At 27.7% G+C, this 27,433-nt stretch overlaps 1 protein-coding gene across 1 annotated transcript; it reads left to right on the forward strand.

The window, feature by feature from the left end:
- Nucleotides 1-1,784: 1,784 nt before the first annotated feature.
- On the forward strand, nucleotides 1,785-26,083 carry LOC122504714 (fatty acid synthase). Its single transcript, XM_043615928.1, has 6 exons — nucleotides 1,785-2,014; nucleotides 13,775-13,977; nucleotides 14,477-14,830; nucleotides 17,224-23,624; nucleotides 23,843-24,079; nucleotides 24,911-26,083. Exons 2-6 carry the CDS (start codon nucleotides 13,869-13,871, stop codon nucleotides 25,010-25,012), a joined length of 7,203 nt encoding a protein of 2,400 aa, XP_043471863.1. The 5' UTR covers nucleotides 1,785-2,014; nucleotides 13,775-13,868; the 3' UTR covers nucleotides 25,013-26,083.
- The last annotated feature ends 1,350 nt before the right edge of the window (nucleotides 26,084-27,433 follow it).

Raw genomic sequence — 27,433 nt, forward strand, 5'->3', positions numbered from 1 at the left:
GAGATAAACTGTTAAAATTAAAATATTTAATATAGAAATTGTAAAGTTTGCAAAATATAAGAAATTTTTTTTAAAAAATTTTATCTAAAGAAAATCTGCTTTAAAAAAATGGATAAACGTACATTGATAAAAATTTTTTTTTCTTGTTTCAAAACTTTTAGATCATTTAACGTCAATAATCATTATCTTAATATTTTTAAAATAAATATATCTATAAAAAACTAATTTTTGAAATTATTTACCCACAAGCAAAATTAGAATATAATTGTTTTATCATTTTAAGTGTATTATGATATAATTAAAAAATAATTTTCTCTACTTTGTAGACTAACTTCTTTCGAAAAAAATGGAAACTGATCGAAAATATTGTTTCGTATTTTTAATTTATGTTCCCTCACATTTATTATAAGAAACGATTTTTATCATCATTTTCATATTTATTTATAGAAATTAGGTGAAACACATTTAATAATATTTCAAAAATAAAAGAGATTTCTACTATTTACACAAATGCAGCATTATCATTATTCAAATTAAACATTTTATTTTTATGTGAACCTACTTGAGACCTTTGCTACAATCGTGAAAAAATATATAATCTTATTGATAACTTCCAGATTCTAGAAACAACTTTTGAATAATTATTTTTTTATTCACATATAATTCTAAACTACACAAAAAAAAGTTTTAATTAAAACTAAATTGAATTTTTTTTTAAAGAATTGTACCTAATTAATAATTCAATTTAAATGAATTAATTTTTCATAATCAATATTATAAACTTTGCCTGCTTTGCCTTCCAATTAATTAAGTATTCAAACATAAAAACCAAACGTACAAGTATAAATTTTATTCCATTTTTTACTTTAATGTTTTTTTCTATTTTCTAACAGCTTCTTAATTATTAACTGCAGTTATTATTACCTCATAAATAATAGTAAATGAGGAAAAAAAATGAAAGTGAAAAACGTGTAAAACGACAATAAAACATCAAAAATAAACACGTGAAAAAAGCACATATATACCTTTAAAAAAAGTAAGGTTAGGAATCTGTTTTTTCGACTATTTCGAATTAAAATGGACGCCAGAAACCGAATTGATAAAAATAGTATTTAAAAAAGTTGCATTCTCTCTTGTTCTCACTATCTTTTAGACAAAAACTTGAAAGAAACTATTAAATTTGAAAGAATTGACTGATTAGCATTAACATTGAAAAAGTCGCGCGATATAATTGTCACGAATATGCTAACAGAATTCTGATGTACATTTCAATCAAATGCAACAATAAAAATTCGCTCCTTTCAAATATTTTCGGTAGTCTAATTTTATGATTTATAAAATTGATTAAATTCCAGAAAAGGAATCAACACGTGACAACCACATGTATTTGACATAATGCGCTACGGCACACGTGTATATCGAACGCTTTAGTCAGCAGCTTTAAAAAAAAAATGCTGAAAATTCTCCAAAGAGAAATACGTTGGTATAAAGGAAATACAAAAAAATACAGCTATCTTACCCAAGTATTTATCTCTCTCTCTCTCTATCTATCTTCTTCTAAATTCTTTTCAGCTTGCCTAGAAACCATTTCAGTATATGGGGACCCGTATATATCCTAAAAATTCCAGACAAAAGGTATTATAAAAGGGAGTCATTATTTTAACTTCGACGAAATTCTCCACAGAAAGGGACTACAGTTATGACGCATGCGCAAAATTGAATTTTCTCATTGGCTAGTACCACATGGTCTGATGTCAGACCACGGGGCCGGTCCAATTCAATAATAACGAGATGCTCGGTAGCAAGACGCCAGCTAGACATTAGCGACGCGCCCGTGAAACTTGTATAAGGGTATCGGCGTCTATTAGTGACCACGCGAATCCTCCCTCTCTAAATTCACCATTAATTAAAAACCAATAAATCAGTACAAGTGCGACGAATTTTCATTCTAGAGAAAGAATTTTCAACGTGTATTATATCATATAACCTGTCAAGGATTATATCAACGAGTCAGGTAAGAATTTTCACAGTGGAAAAATTAATTTCTTTATCCCCCTTTTTTTTAACAGTATAGTGTTATTTTTCGAACCGAAAAAAATATCGATTTACCACAGAAATGTCGTAATTTTGCGAAATAATATCATTTTGCATAAATTTTATTAAATTGTAAATTAATAGAAAATGTAAGTATTACCTGTATCAGCCAATAAAAAATGTCGGTTAATATATTTGATATTTGCCAAAATTTGAATGATAATAATAGTGACAGACAAAAATAATTAACAATTATTCCACAAAAGAAAAATTATTTTCACTATTCGTTATAATAGAAAAAATGAATATATAGAAACAAAGAAAAATTAACGGTTAAATTGTTTGAATTTTTAAAAGGTCAGATTTTCTTGGAAAAGTATTTTGATTGTTGGTGCTTTATTTACTGGATAGAATAGCTTGTATTATTGTGAAAGTTTTGCTTTGATTGCAAACAATGATTGTCATCGAAAACAATTTTAACACGTCGAAAAGTCGTACGCTTTCCTCTTCCGTGACGAGTAAATACCGGTCTACTTTACAATTGCAGAAAACTGTGTATGTATATAAGAGGAATCCGTATAATTTTTGCTTTGTGAGCTAAAACCTTTCTGATTGTTACAATCTTAGTGTTTATTACTTTAACCCTGGAGTGAAATAATACGTTTTATCTTTTAGAAAAAAAAGGTTCTCTTTCAATTGACAATATTTCTGTTGTATAGAAGGTTTTTCATAGAAATTAATTTTCATTTCATTCAGCATACTTACAAACATTTTAATCATTCTTTGCAATCAAAAAGTAAATTTTCATCATTTTTTATTTTTCTCTCAATCAATTTTTTTTCAAGCTGTCTTTGGATGAAAAAAATTTGTATAATATCGATTTTTTTTTATTTCGAGAGAAAAATAAAATATAATTAAAGACAACGTGGATTGACGTAATTACCTCTTTAAAAACTATTTTTCACGATTCTCATAAACGTCTAATCAATAAGGAATAGGTAAATAAATAGGATTGAATCACACTGTAAAGTTTGCCAAACCTTTTGACATCTATGACTAAGGAACAAATACTTATTTAAAGATATTATTCTATTCTAAAAATTTTACATGTATAATTATTCTAAAGAAAAAAATTCCCCCCGAAAAGAAAAATTATTTTTAGTAGAACGTAATTTTTAATTTCCAATTTTTTAATTCACGATTTTCTAATTTACAATTTATTACTTTATTAATTAATCTACAATTTATTACTTTATTAATTAATTTACAATTTATTACTTTATTAATTAATTTACAATTTATTACTTTATTAATTAATTTACAATTAAAAAATTGAAAGCTAATTAATTTATTAATTACGAATTAACGAATTTACAATTTATTAATTAACAATAAATTAATTAATTTACAATTTATCAATTTATTAATTGCCAATTAATTAACAATTGATTAAATTTATATTTTAATAATTCAAAGGAAAGTACGAAAAATTAAAATCCATGAAAAAATTAAAATAGAAAATTTGAGTCAAGAAAAATTGGATTTAACCAAAAATCTTTATTGCGAATTGGATTTTTATAATTTCACTACCATAAAGTTTGCTGAATTCCGAATTAAATTGCAAGTGATGCAAACTCAATATTCAGTCAGACACTGATCTGATTCAATATTTTATTCGTGTCATTATTTCAAACTTCTCAATTTTCGGAGTAATTAATTTGAAAAAGTAATTTGAAAAATTAACTTAAAATTTGAAAAAAATTTTCAAAAATTTTCATATCATGTCTTACAAACGTGTATTTACAAATTTCCTCAGTTTTTAATTTATTTTCACCTCAGTCATAGTATACTCATTCATTCATGAAATTTTAATTTTTTTTTCGCAAAAAAGTGAATAAACATTATACTTTCGCCTAACTACGATTCAATTATCTATCTACGCTTTTGTCATAATATAATCAAAAGTGAATATTCTCTTCAGATTTCCTATATTAAATTTAAAAAAAAAATAGTTCAATAGTGCGCTAATAAAATTTTTTTCAAATTAATATTTAAATGAATATCATCCTAATAAATATTCAAATAATATTTTAATTTAATATCTTCTCTGGAAGGAAATATTTTTTATCTGTTTCAAGTTTTCATTTTTTTTCTACAAAAAAAAAATTAAAGTCAATCTGTTATTATTTATAATTATTTAATAAATATTAATATATTTTATTTATTCCAAATATTCCTTTTTTCTAAAAAAGAAAATTAACACAGTCTGTTATTATTTATAATTAATTAATACATAAATAAAAAATAATAAACTTTGTCGTACTAAATTTTCTAAAAATTGTTTTCTTTCAAAAATAATAATAATTAGTAATTTATTAAAAACAATTCATTCCTTTTAATATTTACTTTCAATCTAAATAAAAAATGACAAATATGAATAAAAAACAGTAAATATAAACAAAAACAGTGTTTATAAATAAAAAGTGCTAAATATCAATAAAAATAGTAAAAATAAATAAAAAGAATAATGAATATAAATTGTAAATATTGTAAATATATATTCGAAAATTTAAATAACTATTAGTAAACATTTTTACATTGTAGTGTTTAGTTAAACAATTGTTATATAGTTAAAAATATCCATTTTCGAATTTTTATTGAATCAAAAATAATTAAAATTAACAGCTTCTTAAATTTTCGAATTTTTATTGTATCAAAAATAATTAAAATTAACAACTTCCTACATTTTTGAACGTTCAAATGAACGACAATATTTTTTTACTTCTTTTGATTTGTATTTTTTCAATAAAATATTTTATAAATTTTAGAACAAATTTTATACCAAACGCTTTATACAAAAAAATTAATTCGTAACGAAGTAATAGTTGATTATTTTTAATTATTTAATTATAATTACCGCTATTGTTTTAATTTTTTTATAGTAATTTTGAAAAATATTTAGATATAGAAAAAAATTTATTAAATTAAAACAAGTTATTAATTTATTTATTTAATTTATTAATTATTTTTAATGTTTTTATTATTATTATTATATTATTTAGTGATTTTGCTTTTGTTTAGTAATTTTGAAAAATATTTAGGTAGGAAAAAAATTTCGTTCAAAACTTTAGGAGAATAAATTCGTATTTCTGTTCTGCAATCGAAAGTATTTGTCCCACTGTAAAAGTCGAGATCAAATTAAATTAAAAGTAACTAACAGCTTGTAAGTTAGATGTGTGTTTACTAACATAGCTGACCCTCAAAATCACACGAGTCTAAAATTCTAAAGGATTATTTTCTAATTCACTGGGTTCAATATTTAATTTTCAATTGTCACTGAATTGTCATAATTACGCCAAATTGTTAATTAGTTAATTAATTGAATAATTAGTAGATAAATTTCAGGTTTCTTTTTTTTTTTTTAAATTAACATTTACATTACGTATATAATTGACCTCATTGAACTCGGAAATCGAACGATTTCAAGCAATTAATCTACATACAATGAAATCTAAGTACCTGACTCAATTTAATTGATAGTGCGTTAATAAATTTTGTAGTAAGCATTTAAAAAATTTTTTTTGTACACAAAATAATTAATTTAAACGCACATTTATAACAGATTTTAGGGAAAAAATTAACTGTTGTTTTTTCTCTTTTTTAAATTGAATAACTTTTTTTTTTATGAATACAACTCAATAGTGCACTAAACTATAAAATCTATAAATTATTCAACATAACTCTAATTCTATTCAAAAGACTTATATAATAATGATATTATGCCGATAACGGATTTGCTCCGATCATTAATATTATAGAATCAAGTTCAAGGTTAAGATTTTTTTTTTTACAAATTTCTTTAGATTATGGTATATATTTTTTTTGAAACTTGTGTAGAATTAAATAAAATCTGAATAATAGAAAATAATATTATTGAAATAGTGAGATTTGAAAATGACAGGTTAACGAAATATGTGTCACAAATATAAAAAAAAGAAAGAAGGAGTTAATGACACGGCTCGCTACATTCTAAGTGTGTCATTCTCCGAGTTCTAAAATACATTTTTTTACCATAGTCAGCAGCACGTGTATAAAGTGTTAAAAAAAAGATTCGAACTTAATTGTAAAAACGAAAAAAAAGTTTTCAAATAATGAAAATAAAGTTTGACTAAAATTTTGAAGTTCGAATGAACGAATTTTTTTCTCATAAAAATTTTGAACGTTCAAATAAGTGAACTTTTTTTCTGTTGAAATATTTTTCAAAAAATTATTATGAATGAAAATTCATCATTTAATTACTTCAGAATTAATTTTTTCAACGAAAAATAATATTTTTTTAAACAAAATACGAATGAAAAAAGTACCAAAAAATATTGTCATTTATTAGAACGTTCAAAACTTAGCGACACTTCTGTTACAATAATAATTATTATACTAAATTGAAATCAAACTTTTAATAGTTAAATTAAAAATTAAGTTATTACACCTTTAAAAATTAATTTATTTAATAAAATATTTTTATGTTTTAAAACTTTTGATAGTTCAAAAGAACGAAATATTTTTTTAATAAAAATATTTTCTAAATTTACTCACACTGACTCGTTCATTTAAACGTTCAAAACTTTAGGAACATAAAATAGTAAAATTTATTAAATTAAAATGAAAATTTCTAGAAATTAAAATTTAAAAAAAAAATATTGAAAATAGAATTTTGCAAATAAATTTTGCAATTCTTCTTTGAAGAAAAATTTGTTTTTCTATGCTATTTTAATTTTTAATTATCTAATCATTTTCAATAAGTATATTCTTTATTATTTAATTATACCTTAAATTATATAAAGGTCTTTGGGTAATTTATTAATTTTAAATTTTTTATTATCGCACATGTTTATTTATGTGGATGATTTCTATTATTGGGGTTCTTAAATTGAATCTCTATGGGGTTCAGGAACACTTAACCAATTTAATTCATAAAAGCAGTGATGAGATCATTCACGTGCCATAAGAGACGCGTGTTAATGTCTACACATATATAAGCGGACAACCTGTTCTTCCTGACAATAATACAAGTTACGCTTAAACGTGATGATAAGAAATACAGAAACGTATAATATATTATATTTCAGTCAGATTCTTCAATTTCAAGTTTTACATTTTTTTTCTTTATAAACTCTCGAATTTATTTAAAAATTTCGAAAATTTTCCTTTTATGTTCTTTTTAATGTGATTTGCAAGTTTCTAAAGAAGAAAATTAATGGAAAATGTTTCTCTAACTTATGTCATAATAATACATCTTCAGGTATTTTTTTATGCTCCAAAAATTCTGGGGAAATAAATATTTTTCGAACGTAAATAATTTTAAAAATTATGAGGCTGAACTCCGCAACGTTTTTAAAAACGAAAAATTAAAAAAAATGAATTTTTTTCAAATTTAATTTATCTCTAATTTTTCCTGTTTAGATTTTTCAGAAACTAATTGTTAAGCTTAAAAATCAATTGCTCAAAAATAACATGAATTTGAAGCAAAAATAGAATAATTCGTCTCATTGCTTTTTTGTTTTCGTTTTTAAAATGTGTTTCGGACTTCAGTCTCACCAATAATTACTAAGTGCAATAAAAAATAAAAAATCTAGGTTGAAGTTTCAATAAATATGTATTATTAATAATAATAATAACTTTAGGGGCATTTTTAAAAAAAAAATTTTTTTACTGAATCTTATAGAGAATTTTATAAACGAGAAATCCGCAATTTAAATATATCTGAAGATTTTTATTCAAATTTTTGAAAATAATTGTATTCTTGCGAAGCATTTTTTATTTAAATTTTTTTAAAAATAATTGAATTATTTCAAGGAATTTTATTATATATTTATGAAAATATTGGAATTCTATCTAGAAATTCAATTAAAATATTGTATCGAAAAAAAATTGAATTTTTATTAAGAATTTTTTCAAAATTTTGTTAAATAATTGAATTATGTCGAGAAATTTTATTGTTCACGAAAATAATTAAATTATTGACAAGAATTTGTCAATAATATTGCAATTGATTTCTTTTGTAATTTAAATTATAAGGTTTCTTTTGTTAAGGACATTTTTGTCCGTCCAAACTTCAATTCTTTTGACGAATTTTAATAAAAATTTTTAAGAATAATTACATTTTTCGAGGTATTTCATTAAAATTGTATTAAAAATAATTGAAATTCTGCGATGAGTTTTATTATTTATAAAAATAATTGAATTTCTAAAGAGAATTTTACTATTTACGAGAATAATTGAATCTTGTAAAAATTTGATTATTTATGAAAATAATTGAATAATTGCGAAGAAATTTATAAAAAAAAAAATTGGCAATTAATTGAATTTCTGTGAAATTTTTCTTATTTTATATAAAAATAATTAAATGTTTGCGTTGAATTTTATTAGAATTTTTTTTAAATAATTTAATTCTGTTAAAAATTTTTATTCCAATAGTAGATATTGATAATAATTGAATTGAGGAAAATTTTTGAAAATAATTAAATATTCCCAAGAATGGTATTCAAGTTTTTGAAAATGATTGAATTTCGGAGAAGAATTTTATTGTTATTAAAGATAATTGAAATTTTGAAGAGAATTTTTTTTTTATTTTTTAACATAATTGAATTTCTGCTTAAGAATTTTATTACTTTTGAAAATAATTGTATTTCTGCCAGGAAATTTATTAAAATTTTCGAAAATAATTAAATTGTGAAGAAAAATTTTATTATACGTTTGAAAATAATTAAAATTTTTTAGAGCATTTTTTAAAATTTTGTACATAATTGAATTTTTTGGATGGATTTTATTATTCTTTCAAAAAATTTAATTTTTGCAACTATTTGTAACTTTTATTCAAAATTTAATTTTTTTTAGTATTTTTAACTAAAATGCATTTTTAAATCAATTTTTATTCAAAAATTCTGCTAGAATTCAATTATTTAAATACAAAAATAAATAATTTATTCAAAAATTGAATGTTTCTTAAATTTGAATTCTCATTAAGAATTTTATCAACATTTTTTTTAAATAATTGAATTCTTTTGGAAATTTTTTTAAAATAATTAAATTTTCCCAAGAATTGTATTAAAATTTTTGAAAATAATTGAATTTCAGAGAAGAATTTTATTATTAATAAAGATAATTGAAATTTTGACAAGAATTTAAAAAAATTTTTTAACATAATTGAATTTCTGCGAAGAATTTTATTACTTTTGAAAATAATTGAATTTCTGCAATCATTTGTAACTTCGCAAAAATTCTCCAAATTATATCGTACAATTTATGAACTTTTCGTCCTTTTTCAATCAAATTACGGAATTTACGGACTTAGTTCGAGCCCTGTTATAATATGAACTACACCAAAGTAAATAAATAAAAATTAATAAATAAAAAATATTAATTTAATTAAAAATTAATTTCTTTGACATACTCTCTAAATTTTAATTAGTAAAGATGGTTACTACCTTAAATTAGTAATTTCTACTATTATTTATATTATTTTACTAAAAATTTACAAATTTAAAAGTAAAAAGTCAGTCACTAATATTCAAATTAATGAACATTTTTAAAATTCTAATTTAGAGATTAAAATAAATTTCCATAAAAAAATAAATTCAAAAAAAAAAAAGAAAAAAAAAATTTCTATTCAAAATAAATAATAAAAATACGTTCATTTAAACGTTAGTAACTTTAGGGTCATTAGGGACATAATAGATTAACAATAATTATTAATTAATAATTTTTTTCAAATAATATAGATTACTGAAGATACTTTTTTTCGATTAATTTCTCCGGAGATAGTATGAGAGTTTTTTTTTCAATTTTAAATTGTGTTATCTAGCTGTGACAATATGTTTGACTCTCATATATATATAAAGATAATGAGGATCAGTGTCAAGGTTGTTGATACGCGTTAGTTTGAAGATTATCTTGAAAGTTCGAGTTGAAATATGTTAACGATAAAATTCTTTTTAACATATATGACGTTAAAAATGTGTATATATTGCTTTGAATGCACAACTTGACCCTTGTGCGAGTAAGTAACTTGCCAGCGCACTTACATTTACTATAAGTTTATGTATGTGACGTATAAACACCTAGTGAATCGAGGTTCCCTTCCTTCCTTTCTCTCTATAATTTTCTCTCTCTCTCTCTCTCTCTCTCTCTCTCTCTCTCTCTCTCTCTCTTTCTTTCTCTCTTTCTTTCGCGAAGCTTACAGCATTTTGATAACGCTCTTTTCACGGTTACGGTCACGCGATGACGCACTTTGATATCATTTTCAAGACCAATGCTGAGCAACTTCGTAATATCAACAAAGTATTAATATTTAAATTTTTTTAATAAAAACATCTCTTACATTTCATTTGCCAATATCAATCCAGAGATAACATTTTTATCTTGATCTTTGATATTCGCACTTGAAATATATAATTTAATTTTAATTTCGAATTGTGATTCATAATAGTTCTGAAAATTTATGAACGAAGTATTTTCAAAAATACTGTGCAGAAAGAATAAAAAATTTTAATTATTTAATATTTAGAGATTTATAATTTATCTTTAATTCGCTACTGAAAATAATTAAAATAAAATTTGATTTCAAAGAAGCAATAAATAAATTTCGTTCAGAAGTTTAGGAACTTGTGAATTTAATTCTTTAATTTGATAAATAAAATTTATATTTAAATTTTGTTCGGTAATTAAAAAAAATACTCCTAGGTAATAAATTATTATCAATTTTTCGGATAATTATATCGATTATTAAGTAATTATCATCGACTGTTAATTAATATCATCTTTCGACAGAATTAAATGAACTTTTGTATTTTAATCGGAAAAAAAATTTTTGATATTAGGAAACAAAAAAAAAACGAAGATAAAAAATTTTTGCAATCGATTATAAGTGAGAAATTCAAAAGCAATATTATAATATATATAGTGATTATATTGTTTGCTTTAAAAAGATTTTGTTTTCCGTGACCGTATTTATCTGGTTGGAAATATATTTTAACATTCTTACCACATAATTCTCGTTTATCAATTTTTTTTTTATTTCAAAACCTTCAAGTGAGCATTTAACAAAATTTCTATACTTTAAAAAAATTAAATTTTAACATTTTTCGAAATTTGAACATTTTTTCAGTTTTGTCAGTGAAAAAATTAAAAACGAAAATTTCTCACAATTTAATAGGAAGAACTTTACGAACAGTCGAAAAAAGAAAAATTAATCCAGTGCCATAATTTTGTATTTTAAGATATAAAAATAAATTAAATTTACAACCTGTTTTGTTGAAAAGATAAATTTAAATTTGAACATTTTGAGTAATTAAAATATTATTATTATTATAAACAAGCATTTCGTTCATTATACGTTTTCAATTAAAAATTTTTGCATCATCTTTAATTTTTGGAAATTAAATATCGAATAAAAAATTTTTTCTTTCAAATTTTCGTCATAAAAGTTGCGATTTTCTTTAGCGTGGGGAAATAGGAAGAGAATTGCGTCTCGAGTATGAGCAATTGTTATAAAATTGATTTACCCTTTATGAATGCAAATGAAATTACTCAATTAAGTACTGGCCCCGAGTCGGAAGTCACTGTGTGTCAATTCAAAGCAATTGTCGCTGCCTCGGTTAAGTCACATATTACAGAAATTAATCTATACTCGTTTGTCACTTGAGGTGAAGGAACGAAATGATCGTCGGAGGAGAAAGGCTTTGCAAGACATAAAAATTAATTTTTATCATTCGTAGGAATCGTAGGTTGAGAAAACAAAGTTTTTCTGACGCTCTTATTCCCCAAAATCCTCAAAAATATTTTTATGAAAAACTGAAAATTTAATTAAAATTAAATGAAGAAAATATGTATTCATTTTGGCCTAAACTTTTTTTTTATGCAAGAGAATTCTATTTTTTGTTTTTAAAATGTTCCGAACGTTCAAGTGAACGACGATATTTTTTTACTGCTCTTAATTTATATTTTTTTCCAAAAAATTTATTTTGTATACTGTATTTTTTATTGTTAATTATTTTGTATACTAAAATTAATTCTTAACTAATTAAATGTTTGATTTTAATTTTTTTTTTTTCAAAGATGAGTAAATTTGAAAAATATGTAGAAAAAAAAATTTCGTTCATTTGAAAGTTAATCGTCTTGAAGAAAGAAAAATATTTTACACAGTTTCTACAAGAAAATAATAAAATTCTTCTGTTTACAAATTTTTCTGTTCAAAATAATTCAACAGAAAAATATTTTAAAAATTGTCCAAGCGAAAATATCTACAAATTTGAATGAAGAAATAAAAATTAATTTATATTACAATTTTTTTTACACTTCGTCTTCAAATTTGAAATTCATTGAATTTTTTATCACGTAATTATAATAATATTATGTAAAAGATGAAAAAATTGTAAAATTTCCAAATGTTCAATTTACTCTTTCGCTTTTTAATTTATTATTACACTCAGAAATTTTTTATACCGACAAAAAATTTCGTTCATTATTGAAAATTCAGAAATTAAGATTCACTTTTAAAAAAGTCTTTATTAACAATAATTTTTTGTATTAATTTTTAAATCTTTTTTCCATTCGTTGGTTTTTGAATTTATTATACAGACAATGAATTATTGCACTTGAAACATTCGATTTAACAAAATAATAGTCGTCTCTAACCATTATTTCTGATATTTTAAAATATGATAAAACGACTCGAAAAAAATTTTCTAATAATACGAAGCTGCTTATAACGTGACTACAATATTATTACTTTTTACCATAACTAACATTCTATACAAAACTTTTTCGATTTTCAAGATTCTTTCTCAAAGTTAGCATCTACTTTTTTGATTTTCATTTGAAAAATAATTTCTTTTCCATTTTTTTTTTCACACTAGTCAGCAACAGTTTTGTTTACTTTTACGTTTATCGTTCTAAAGATAATTCGTATTCTTAAATAATTCACAATTTTTTACAACATACTTTTATCTCATAATATTCAGTTGTAAAATTTAAAAACCGGTTACGACTTAAGAAAATTCGAATTCTAAATACTGTTCCCGAAAAAAAGAATTTAAATTAATTTCTTGGAAGTGGAGAAGAAAAATTAATCCTTTGAGGGGAAATAAATAATAATAATAAATAATTTTATGAACAACATTGACAACTCGTTCTACAAGTGGATATTTAATAATACATGTATGAACTGCTTTGTTACTAAGAATATTGATTAAATGCTATAAATGTGGCAAACGTATTTTTCTAGTTTCTTCAGTCTTTATTTCACCTGTTTGTTTTTTTCTATAAATTAAAAATTAAAAAATAATTGCAGATTTCATAATCGATTAATTATATTAATTTCCATCGAATGCAATAAAAAATTAATCTTTTCCAATGAAAGCAATTATATTTTTCATACAATAATTAAAACATTGATGAAGTTTACAACATTTATAATCAACAGTGTATAAGAAGATATAATTTTCTATTCAAATTTTTGTCTTAAAAAAATGTACAACAATGTTTCTTGATTAACAAGTTAAAATAATGACAATTTGTAAACGTAAAATATTATTTTCAGAGTAAAAAATCTTTTTTCTTTCATCAACGATTGAAAGAAAAAAAATATTTTTTGTTTGTTGTGAATTTAATTTTATTTTAGAAATATATATAAAAATGAAATATTATGTCAATTTTATTCATAAATTCATTCTTTTTTTTCCAGCCCATTGTCCACAAGGCTTACACGCAGATTAATTTGACGGGAAGTTTGTTTTAAGTCTAACCAACACATAATCTTTAAAAGAAGAAAAAAAAACATGCCAGCAAGATTTGAAAGTGTTAATGCGCCGATCGTTCGCGATTCAATCATTCCCAATGGCACAACATATTCCATTGATGATGATATTGTCATCACTGGATTTTCTGGTAATTATAAATATTCTCAAAAAATATTTTCTCGAAAATATTTTAATTTGTTTTCAATTTGTTTGGGTATTTTCAATAATTCAAATTAGAAAAGAAAAAAACAACGTTAAAGTCTACGAGGTTCGTTGAAAATATTTTTTTTTATAATAAATATGTATATAAATATTACTAAAAGATTGAGTAATAAAAAGTTTTTACTGAAACGTAAACAAAACTTTTTTTCAGTGACAATTGTTGAGTAATTAAATAATATTCGTGTACATAGAAAAACTTTTAGTTCATAATATGGACTTTAACTTTTTTATTTTTTACGAATTTTTTTTTTTTCTTTTTTTTTTTTAATTTATTTTCATTTTTCGAATTTTAGTTTCAAATTTATTTTCCCTTTTTTTGAATTTATTGACAATAAATAAATATAAATCAACTATGTAATTAATAATCGATTGAAATATAGAAATTGTATTGAAACTCGTAATATTGACTTTATTTTCGTGTTAAGGTCGACTGCCAGAGTCATCGAACATTGAGGAATTCAAACAGAAACTTTTCGATGGAATCGATTTAGTAACAGACGATGAGCGCCGTTGGCCCTCTGGTCTTCATGGCCTACCAACAAGAACCGGAAAACTTAAAGATCTTGCATCATTTGACGCTACCTTCTTTGGTGTTCACGCTAAGCAAGCACACGTTATGGATCCACAACTCAGAATGCTCCTTGAATTAACACACGAGGCTATCATAGACGCTGGAATTAATCCGTCCGAAATTAGAGGTTCAAAAACTGGAGTTTTCATTGGTGTTTCCGATTCGGAATCTGACGAATTCTGGACCGCAGACCCAGACATGGTCAATGGTTAGTTTCAATTGAATTTTTTTTTTTTTTCAAACGAAAAATTATCTATGAATTTTGGTCTCAAAGAATTCTTTCAAAGAGTTGCCATAAGATGAGGAAATTTGGGAACGTTTTTATTTAAATGAAAAATTAAAAAAGAATTTTTTTTCAAGTTAATTTATCATGTCACTAAAGATTCGAACGTATAATAATAATAATAATAATACAGGGTGGCCACAGATCAGGAAATGTTAGGGATTTTTATTAAAGTACATACTGAAAAAAATTGAATTTTGGAGAAGTTACAGATGATTGCAGAAATTCAATTATTTTCAAAAGTAATAAAATTCTTCGCAGAAATTCAATTATGTTAAAATTTTTTTTAAAATTCTCGTCAAAATTTCAATTATCTTTATTAATAATATAATTCTTCTCCGAAATTCAATTATTTTCAAAAATTTTCCTCAATTCAATTACTTTCAATATCTACTATTTTAATAAAAGAATTAAATTATTTAAAAAAAATTTCTCGTCAAAATTTCAATTATCTTTATTAATAATATAATTCTTCTCCGAAATTCAATTATTTTCAAAAATTTTCCTCAATTCAATTACTTTCAATATCTACTATTTTAATAAAAGAATTAAATTATTTTTAAAAAATTCTAATAAAATTCTACGCAAACATTTTATTATTTTCATAAAATAATAAAAATTTCACAGGAATTCAATTATTTGCAATTTTTTTTTATAAATTTCTTCACAATTATTCAGTTATTTTCATAAATAATAAAATTTTTACAAGATTCAATTATTCTCGTATATAGTAAAATTCTTTTTAGAAATTCAATTATTTTCATAAATAATAAAAATTTTACAGAGATTTAATTATTTTCATGAATAATCAAAATTTTATAATAAATTATTTATTTTTTAATTTAAATAATTGAATTGTAGTGGGATTTTCTTATAAAAACAAATTTAAAAGTGAATATCAGTTACAATTTTAGATAATAATTGAATGGGTTTGAAAATTCTCAAGAAACTTTTGCAAAAATTATTAAAGATAATTTATAATTGAATTTTTTCAAAGAATTTTTATAAAATTTGTGAAAATAATTATATTTTTCGAAGAATTTACTTCAAATTTTAATAAAAATGATTGAAATCCTGTGAGGAATTTTATTATTTAGGAGAATAATTGGATTCTTGCAACGAATTTTTATTTTATTTTTGTTAAATAATTAAAATCCTGTGAAGAATTTTATTATTTATGAAAATAATTGAATTCTTTAATTTAATGAACAAATTTGATTAAATTTTTTATAAATAATTGAAATTCCAAAAAGAATTTTATTATTTATGACAATAATTGAATTCTTGCAATGATTTTTTTTTAAATAATTGAATTCTTTTGAGAAATTTTATTAAAATACATAGTAGATTTTTGAAAATATTTGAATTTGAAGAATTTCATTCTTTGTGAAATATAATTGAATTCTTGCAAAAATTGTATGAAAAATAATTGAAATTCTATGGAAAATTTTATTAGTTATGAAGTATATTTTATTTTATTATTTATGAAAATAACTCAGTTCATACAACGAATTTAATACATTTTTTAAAATAATTCCATTCACGTAAAAAAAATTGTATTACTTGCAGAAATAATTGAATTCTTACGAAGGATTTTATTAAAATTTTTGTAAATAATTAAATTTTCTTTTGAAAAAATTTTATTAAAATTTGAATTATTATAAAACATGAAGATATCAATCACTTCAAGTCTTCGACTTGAAGTGATTGATTTCTTTATGTTTTATAATAATATTCTTATGAGTTGTTGAATTTCATAAAGGCTTGAATTTGAAATTTGTTTGAAAATCTTTATCCCTATGGAATAATATTAATCATTAAATATTTATTTAAAAAAAGAAGTTATTGATGTTTTCGAATAATTTTACAATTAAAGAATTTTGTAAATAGAATATTCTCTTGAGTATCTAATAATTTTTTAGAGTGAATCAGAATATTCTTTAGGCCCAGGGAAATAGTAAAACTTTTGTCTGAAAATCAGGGAAAACAAAATTAATTTTTTGTGGCAACCATGCAATAATAATTTTCTTAATTTCCCAATAAAAAATGATTTTTTGTATTCGAACTTTGTCCAGTAATATTTTTTTCTTAATCTACAAAATTAATTCTGTTCTATAAATTTTGAATTTTTTTATTTTTTATTCTAGTAATTTTTTAAAACATTAATTAGTGAATTAGAATATTCTTTAGGTTTAGAGAAAAAATGTAGAGAAATTTAGAAAAAAAAGTCAAAATTCTAAAAAAAAATTTTTTTATGGCAACTCTTATCAAGAAATTAAAATTTCGAAAAATCTAAAAATCATTTCTCCATTTTTCAGGTTATGGTCTGACAGGATGTTGTCGAGCAATGTTCCCCAACAGAATATCCTACACTTTCGACTTCACAGGACCAAGTTTTGCCGTTGACACGGCCTGTTCATCATCCCTCTACGCAATGCATCAAGCAGTAGCCGCAATGCGAACTGGTCAATGTGATTCGGCAATTGTTGGCGGTGTGAACCTCGTTCTAAAACCCACAAGTTCCCTCCAGTTTCACAGGCTAAATATGTTATCAATGGACGGCGCATGTAAAGCCTTCGACGCATCAGGAAATGGATACGTTAGATCCGAAGCTGCTGTCGTTATTTTCCTTCAAAAGGCCCGTAACTCTAAAAGAGTGTACGCGACAGTTGTTAACTCCAAGACAAATACAGACGGCAACAAAGTTGAGGGAATCACATTTCCAAGCGGAGCCATGCAAAATAAATTAATGCGCGAGGTCTACGCGGAAGTTGGTGTCGATCCAGTTGATGTGGTTTACGTCGAGGCTCATGGAACTGGAACAAAAGTTGGCGATCCACAGGAAGTTAATTCAATTGCAGACCTCTTCTGTAAAGACAGAAATAAACCTCTACTGATTGGATCGATTAAATCAAATATGGGACACTCGGAACCAGCGAGTGGATTGTGTTCCATTGCAAAGATGCTAATAGCAATGGAGGCCGGTGTTATTCCCGGAAATTTACACTTTAAAACACCAAATAAAGATATTCCCGCATTGTCCGATGGAAGATTACAGGTCGTTGATCGATCTATGCCTTGGAATGGAGGTCTAGTGGCTATTAATTCGTTCGGATTTGGCGGTGCGAACGCTCACGTTGTTTTAAGAAGTAATCCAAAACCAAAAATCGCCCCAGTTTTGGATGTGAACGTACCGAAAATTGTTCCCGTCTCGGGAAGAACGGAAGAGGCGATCAATTCATTCTTGGATCGAATCAAGGAACACGAGAAGGACGATGAATTCACTTCGATGGTGCAGGATTTACACGCTAATAACGTCACTGGTCATGGGTATCGTGGATTCCAAATTCTCGGCGATGTTAATGTACGGGAAGTCGATCAGGTTGGTTCGGAGAAGAGACCGATTTGGTACGTTTTCTCGGGCATGGGATCACAATGGTCGGGAATGGGACGAGCGCTCTTTTGTATTGACACCTTCCAAGCGGCAATTAGACGATGTGCGGAAGCTTTAAAACCAGAGGGTATCGATCTGATAAATCTCATTCTCAATGGAACGGAGGAAACTTTCCAGAATGTTGTCAATAGTTTTGTGTCGATTGCGGCCATTCAAGTTGGATTAGTCGACGTTTTGAGTTTGATGGGCATTCAACCTGATGGAATTATCGGTCATTCGATTGGAGAACTTGGTTGCGGTTATGCGGACGGATCGATGACACCGGCACAGACTGTCCTCGCTGCCTACTGGAGAGGAAAAACAATTTTAGACGCTAATCTACCACTCGGCGCCATGGCTGCCGTTGGTCTCAGTTGGGAGGAAGCACAAAAGAGATGCCCACCGGAAATTGTTTTAGCTTGTCACAACGCCGCCGATTCGGTGACAATTTCCGGTCCTCCGGAACCAATAGCTAAATTCGTGGAAGATTTGAAGAGTCAGGAGATTTTCGCGAAACAAGTCCACAGTTCGGGCTGCGCTTTCCACAGTAAATATATCGCTTCAGTTGGACCTAGACTAAGAACAATGCTGGAGAAAATAATTCCCAATCCAAAGCAGAGAACTTCGAGATGGATCTCGAGTTCGATTCCAGAAACTGCTTGGAATACGTCATTGGCACAACTCAGCTCACCGGCCTATTATGTCAACAATCTCCTCTCTCCGGTTCTTTTCCAAGAAGCGCTCGCTCACGTACCGGAAAATGCGATCGTCATCGAAATTGCTCCCCATTGTTTATTGCAAGCAATCCTTCGTCGATCGTTACCATCAACAGTGACGAACATCGGTCTCCACAAACGTGATCACAGCGATAATCTCGCATTCCTCTTGACCAATATCGGCAAACTCTATGTCGCCGGAGCTCAACCTGTTCTCTCCAAACTCTATCCACCAGTCACCTATCCCGTTGGACGAGGAACTCCAATGCTCAATTCAATGATTCAATGGGATCACTCCGTACAGTGGAGTGTCGCCGACTTCTCCGGCAAATCCGGCCACTCTGGACAGAGCGTCGTGGAATTCGATCTCTCCAAGGAATCTGATTCTTACATTGCTGGTCATTGTATCGACGGAAGAATTCTTTTCCCCGCTACCGGCTATTTGACAATTGTTTGGAAGACCTTTGCAAAACTACGCGGTTCGTCATACGAGAAAACACCAGTCGTCTTCGAGGATGTACAATTCCTACGAGCGACCATTATGCCAAAGGAAGGTTCCGTGAAATTCATCATCAACATCTTCGAAGGTACAGGAGCTTTCGAAATCTCCGAAAGTGGAGCCACTGCAGTGAGTGGAAAGATTCGCTTCTCCGAAGATATCGAAAAGGAACAACTCAACCTACCAATTCCAGCTGCAAGCAACGAATCAGATTTACTCGAACTGAAGACAAACGACGTCTATAAAGATCTCCGACTCCGCGGCTATGATTACGGTGGAATTTTCCAAGGTATCAAATCATCCGATAATCGAGCCATCACCGGTAACCTCGCTTGGAATAACGATTGGATTTCCTACATGGACACAATGCTTCAATTCGCAATTTTGGGCAAAAACACCAGAGATCTCTTCCTACCGACACGTCTACAGTACGCAGCAATTAATCCCGAGCGTCATATGCAACTCGTGGAGAAACTTCAAGAGAATGAGAATATCCCCGTTCATCACTATAGCAACGTTGGTATTGTCAAGTCAGGCGGAGTCGAATTACGTGGAATGAAGTCTTCCATCGCCCCCAGAAGACAACAGACCCAAGCCGATCCAAAATTGGAGAAATATTCCTTCATTCCCTACGAGAATACACAGGCACTCGTCGAAGATCCAGAGAAATCGAAATTACACGCCCTCACCTCTCTGCTTCAGGTGGTGAGAGAAAATGCCGGTGGCATTAAAATAAAGGCCATCGAGACAACAATGGAACGCAATCCAGAGGCTCTTCTAACACCAATTGTTCTCGATATTCTCCTCAGCGAACCCATGCTCTCTGTTGATCTAAAACTAGCAACAACCATACCAGACAATTACACCCCCGTTATGGAACAATGTAACATCAAGAGTACCGTTGTCGACGTTCACACTTCACCTGTCGGACAAGATATGCACCTGATAGTCACCGCTGACGTCATGAACAATCAAATGTTGGCGGCTGTGAAAAATTTCGAAAACTCCCTCAAACCCGGTGGTTTTATTCTCTCCGAAGAGGCGACAGAAATTGACGAAAGTATTTTGAAAGGATCTAGTCTCATTGTCGTTGGAAAGCAAGTGGTTCCTGGCAAATGTTACATTCTCCTAAAGAAGAAAGAGGAAATGGATGCGCCGGTGGTTATTAAAGTGACCGAGAAGAATTTCGCCTGGGTGGAAGATTTGAAAGTTGCGATGAAGAAGGCGGAGACTGAGGGACAGAAGGTTTTGGTTGTGAGTCAAGGTGAAGAGGTTTTGGGACTTGTGGGACTGATGACTTGTTTACGACAAGAGGCGGGTGGAATGAACGTTCGATACTTCTTTATCCAGGATGTGAACGCTGCTGCATTTTCCCTTGGCAAAGCTTTCTATGCGAAGCAATTCGATAAACAACTAATGGCAAATGTGCTAAAGGGAGGACAATGGGGATCGTATCGTCATTTGCGATTGGACAAGCAGAGTGACAGTCCTTCGCTTCAGGTTGAACACGCGTACATCAATGCTCTCGTTCGTGGTGATCTGAGCAGTTTGCGATGGATCGAGGGACCTCTCTGCTACTACGAACCGGAGAAGTTTGTTGGACAGGAGTTTTGCGATGTCTATTACGCTCCGCTTAATTTCCGAGATATTATGTTGGCGACCGGAAAATTGCCACCTGATGCACTGCCCGGTGATTTGGCGAGTCAGGATTGTATTCTTGGTCTTGAGTTTGCGGGAAGGGACTCGTCGGGTCGTCGTGTGATGGGAATGGTAGCGGCACGAGGATTGGCAACGACAGTTTTGGCAGATCCTGGATTTATGTGGGAGGTGCCGGATAAGTGGACCCTAGAGGAAGCGGGGACAATTCCAGTGGTTTACGCAACAAGTTATTACGCTCTGGTGGTGAGAGGAAGACTACGATCTGGTGAATCTGTGTTGATTCATGCTGGTAGCGGTGGTGTTGGTCAGGCTAGTATTGCGATTGCTCTTCACGCCGGTTGCACTGTTTTCACGACAGTCAGTTCGAAGGAGAAGCGAGATTTCCTCAAGAAAACTTTCCCTCAATTGACTGACAAGCATATTGGAAACTCCCGTGACACGAGTTTCGAGCAACTGGTCCTCACGGAAACCGGAGGCAGAGGAGTTGACATTGTGTTGAATTCACTCTCGGAGGAGAAACTTCAAGCTAGTGTTCGATGCTTGGCGAAAGACGGACGCTTCTTGGAGATTGGAAAGTTTGACCTCTCGAATAATACAGCTTTGGGAATGTCGTTCTTCTTGAAAAATACATCTTTCCATGGAATTTTGTTGGACGCACTGTTTGACACGAACGGACCAGAAAAGAAGGAGGTCGTGAGACTTGTCTATGAGGGAATCAAAAATGGAGCTGTTCGTCCTCTGCCAGCTACGGTCTTCACTGAGCAGCAAATAGAGCAAGGTTTCAGATTCATGGCAGCCGGAAAGCATATTGGTAAAGTTCTGCTCAAGATTCGGGATGAGGAGGCTCAGAAGGTGACACGACCAGCAATGAAGACGGTTGCGGCAATTCCAAGAACGTACATGAATCCTGATAAATCGTACGTCTTGGTAGGAGGTCTCGGAGGTTTTGGTCTGGAGCTCGCCAACTGGATGATCACGAGAGGAGCGAAGAATATCGTTCTCACGTCACGATCTGGAATTCGAACCGGTTATCAAGCACTCTGCATTCGAAGGTGGAGGGAAATGGGAATCACGATTCAAATCTCGACTGGCGATGTCACAACGGAAGCTGGAGCAGACTCTCTTCTGAAAGAGGCAAATAAACTCGCGCCCGTTGGAGGAATATTCAATCTCGCCGCTGTATTGCGTGACGCTCTGATGGAGAACCTTGACGAAGATCACTTCAAGGTAGTCGCTTTGCCAAAAGTGAGCGGTACGAGAAATTTGGACGCTTCTTCAAAGAAATTCTGTCCTGAACTCGATTTCTTTGTCTGCTTCTCGTCGGTGTCTTGCGGAAGAGGAAACGTTGGGCAAACAAACTACGGACTCGCCAACTCCGCGATGGAGAGAATAATGGAGCAGAGACAAGCTGTCGGTTTACCGGGTCTCGCCATTCAATGGGGAGCCATTGGCGACGTGGGACTCATTTTGGAAACAATGGGCAACAACGAGACTGAAGTCGGCGGAACTCTTCCTCAACGAATGGCAAGCTGTCTAATGACAATGGACTCATTCCTTCAACAACCACATCCCGTTCTTGCGTCAATGGTTCTTGCCGAAAGGCAAAAAGCTGGCGATTCATCGGGTCAGGTGAATCTCCTCGATGCCGTGGGTAATATTCTTGGTATCAAGGACGTTAAAACAGTCAACATGAACAACAGTCTCGCTGATCTTGGAATGGATTCACTCATGGGAACTGAGATCAAACAAACTCTGGAGAGAAACTATGATTTGGTTCTGTCCGCTCAAGAAATTCGAGCACTTACCTTTGGCAAGTTACTTGAATTATCTTCTGGATCAGCAGAAGCTAACGAAGTAGCTTCTCAAAGTCCTGCTAATTCTTCATTGACCGAAACCGATCCAGATGAGTTCCTCTTCCAGTGTTCCGGTACGGAAATTGTACCGCCAAAATCTCTAATTCAACTTCAATCAATGTCCGACAAGGGCGAGCCAATTTTCGTTATTCACGCCATTGAAGGTCTTGTTCTTTCGATGAAGAGTTTGGCCAGTGAACTTGAACGACCTGTCTGGGGACTGCAGTGTACCAAAGATGCTCCACTCGAGTCAATACCTAATCTGGCGACATACTACATACAGGAAATGAAGACAGTGAAAAAACGGGGACCATACAGTATAATAGGATATTCATTCGGTGCCTGTGTTGCTTTTGAAATGGCTCTACAGTTGGAGAAGGCGGGTGAATCGGCGGAATTAACACTTCTTGATGGATCACCTGACTTTATCAAATTGCACAGTCAAACTATTGGGAAACAAACCAACCAAGTTAGTTCTGACCTCGCCTCAAATGACGGCTTCCAAAAAGCAATTGCTTTCTTTGCAAGGCAACTTAATGCCGACATTAGTTTTCTAAAGGTGAGATTTTTTTTCTATTTCTTGACTCTATTTCTCAATATTCTTGACTCGTATTTTTTTATTTTTCAATCATAACTAAATTATTTGTCTCGAAGGAGATATTTGGAAATTTACTATTTTTAACTGTATTTTTATTTATACAAAAAATAAAAAAGTAAAAAAAAATAAATAAAGTATAAGATAAAAAAATAGCATAATTGAACAAAATTTTTTTTCAGGCATATGAAATTCTAAGGGGAAGTAAAACTGAGGATGAAACTTTGAATAAAATGTTAGAGTTAATAGGAAATACGCCCTTCAAGTCAGAAGATTTAAAAATCGCTGGAATTTTGTTCTATAAGAAGCTGCGGGCAGCGAATATGTATAAAGCATCTAATAAATATGACGGACCTATTACTCTGATCAAGGCCAAAGACAACTTTGTTTCCTTAAATAATGACTACGGATTATCTGAGGTAAATTTCGTCTTTTTCATATAATTACAAATTTCACTAAAATTTTGAACGTTTAAATGAATAACATTTTTTTCTACAAAAATGTTTTTGAAAATTACTATATTGAATTGAAAAACAGTGGAAATGCAACATTTATTTAAAGCAAAATTAATTTTTTAATATAGAAAATTATATTTTTGAACAAAAGAAAAATTTAAGAAAGTAATAAAAAACATCGTCATTCAGTTGAACGTTTAAAACTTTAGAAACATTACAATTAATACTATTATTTAAGATAATTTTCTAAACATAGAGTTCTTAAATTTTTTTGAAAATGATTTATATTTTATTTGAATTAAGAAAAAAAATTTAAATACGTATTTTACATTTTAATTTTAGAGCTAAAATTTGGATACTTTTTTTAAATTTCTGACACTAACAGCTACTTTTTTTTTATAGAATTTGTCCTATTTTAAATTTGCAAATAGTTGAAATTAAAAAATTATTCTCAAAAATTTTTTTTCTACTATTTTAATAAAATTTCCTAAAATAATTCAATTATTTTCATAAGTAATAAAATTTTCTCAAGAATTCAATATTAATTTAAATACAATTTTATAAAATTTTTCTACAAAACCAATTATTTAACAAATTTTTGTATAAAATTCTTTATAAGAATTCAATTATTTTTGTAAATAATAAAATTTTTCTCAAGAATTGCAATTATTGTTAAAAACTTAATAAAAATCGTAATAATTTAATTATTTTCATTTACTCAAATCTTAAAAATAAATAATAATTTATGAATAAATAATTAAATTGTGATGTTTTTTTTTTTTTTTGTCAAAACAGATGTGCAGACAAACCGTGAGGATTGAAGAGTTACCAGGAAATCACAGGAGTATCCTTTCAGGAGAGAGCGTAAAAAAGATGGCAACACTTGTGAAAACATAAAGAAAACTTCTTCTAGGATTCAAATAATTATCTTAGAATAAGTCATCATCACAAAATGATAGAATGCAAATTTTTTTTCACGTTAATACTCTCCTGAAACGCTTGAAATTATAAATGAGTATTTTATTTAAATTTGCTCTTTAAAATCAATGCAAATTTTTTTAGTAATATTCGCGGATGAATTCAAGCGTGCCCGAAGCATCTTTTGTACAAAATCTCTTCCCAGGAATCTATCATCATTCCAATTCTGACATTTTTGAGGCTTTAATATAATTATATATAGAAACTTTTTTTTCCCCTTCGTCGCAGTTTTTATTTCCACATTGTGAAAGAATGAATGTCGCGGAAAGTATAATTGTTTTGTCATTTGTGAATAATGAGTAGATTATTACAGATTTAATTATAAAGAAATATATTATATTATATATATATACTGTTAAGTAATTCCAATAACAACGCGCAATTGTATAACGAAGATAGTGAATGAATCGAATTCTTTTAAAACAAAAACAAAAACAAAAAAATTTATTGATCGCTTCTATATGATTTTTGAATGATTTATCAGTGGACAGATAATCATTTTCAAGTTATATGGAAACATTGTACCCTGAGGACTTTTAAAAGTCATTAAATACGAATTTTTATTTTAATCTAGCTCTAAAAAAAACAAATATGTGACGTTTTAATAACACGTGTCGTGATTTACCACTTATGTAAATTAGCAAACAGTAAGAACCGATACGAATTATTTAAATACATTTCTTAAATAGTAGAAAAAAAGTAAGATAAAAAAAAAGAGAGAATGTGAAGTGAACATAGAGGCTGTTAATGTACATGATAAATTACGTTAGAATATATTTTTTTAAGGTTCTTATTTTTGTTTATTAAATGAGTATAGACATTTAAAGTGTATATGATGACAAAAATAAACGTGAATCACGTTCATATCTATTCAAATTTTGAAAATATCTCGTGATTTATGTTAAATTGCATTATGATATTTATTACTTTCCGGGTATGCATGATACTCTTGTATTAAATAATTTGAACAATAAAAGGAATAGAAACATGTATGTTTTTTCCGCTTATTGATATTTGAACAAATTCTGTTTTTTTATTACACTTTTCTCCAGGCCCAGGGCTCGAACCAGTGAAAGTATTTAAAAATAAGGACTTTACGGACAAAAAATGAAAAATTACTGACAAAAAATATAACCAGTCCGAGTCAAATAAGACTTTTGAGAATAATTAAAATTCCTAAAAAAAATTTTATTACATTTACCAAAATAATTGAATCACCTGTAAAAATTTGATTATTTATGAAAATAGTGTAAAAAATAGTACTCAAATTTTTCCAAAATTATTTTTAAATAACTTTTGAAAGATAATTGAATTTTTAAAATACAATAATTAAAACGTTTTTAAATAATTTGAAATTTCGTAAACTTTTATTGAAAGTAATTTAATTTTTTTTTAAGTATTACATTAAAATTTTTTAAAATCAAATTTTGAAGGGTTTCAATTGCCGATTTTGGAAAATAATTGAATTCACAAAAATTTTAATGGTAAATCTTTAAATAATAATTTTAAAATGGAAATTAATGGTTTATTTAGCTTCAAAAAAATTATTATTAAAATATTTTCTAAAAAATAAATTCGCTTAGAATTTTTTCATTATAATTTCTTAATTAAAATTCTATTATTTTCCATAATCTCAATTTCAATATATTTTAATGAAATTTCTCGAAAGAATTTAATTACTTTTGAAAATTATTTTTCATAAAATTCAACTATAAGTATAAATTAATTTAATGTAATTTTAATTAAATTCCTCAAAAAAATTTAAATTTTGAAATTTTAATAAAATAAAATATTTAAAATAGGTATTTTAGATAAAATTTCAATTATTGTCAAGAGAGTTAACTAAAATTCATTAACTAGGTACTACAATTATTAAAAAAAGTTTTATTTTTTGTATTTATTCAGCAATTTCTTCAGGAATTCAAATTCTCGAAGAAATTGCTATAAATTATTAAAAATAATTGATTTAGGCAAGAAATTTAGTAAGAAATTGAAGAAAACAATTTAATTTTCTAAGACTTAAATGAAAAATCTGTAGAAATAATTAAAATATTCAAATGTTTCAAGTTAAAAGTATTGAAAATTTTAATTGCTGTAGAAGTTTAATAGTAATAAATTATTTAAAAAGTTTTAGTTTAAAATTCTACCCATAAAAAATAATTCAGTTAATTTAAAAAAATTTAATTTCTGTGGAAAAATAAGTAAAAATAAATATTTATATATTTTCTAAACAAAATTATTGAAGCTTTAAGTAATTTAATTAGGTTTCTTCTTAATTAAAATTTATTAATGATAATTGAAAAATTTAAAGACACTCAGAAGAATTATTGTTCGAAGTTT

The sequence above is a fragment of the Leptopilina heterotoma genome, unplaced genomic scaffold, assembly GCF_015476425.1.
Source record: "Leptopilina heterotoma isolate Lh14 unplaced genomic scaffold, ASM1547642v1 Lhet_111, whole genome shotgun sequence".
Classification (NCBI taxonomy): domain Eukaryota; kingdom Metazoa; phylum Arthropoda; class Insecta; order Hymenoptera; family Figitidae; genus Leptopilina; species Leptopilina heterotoma.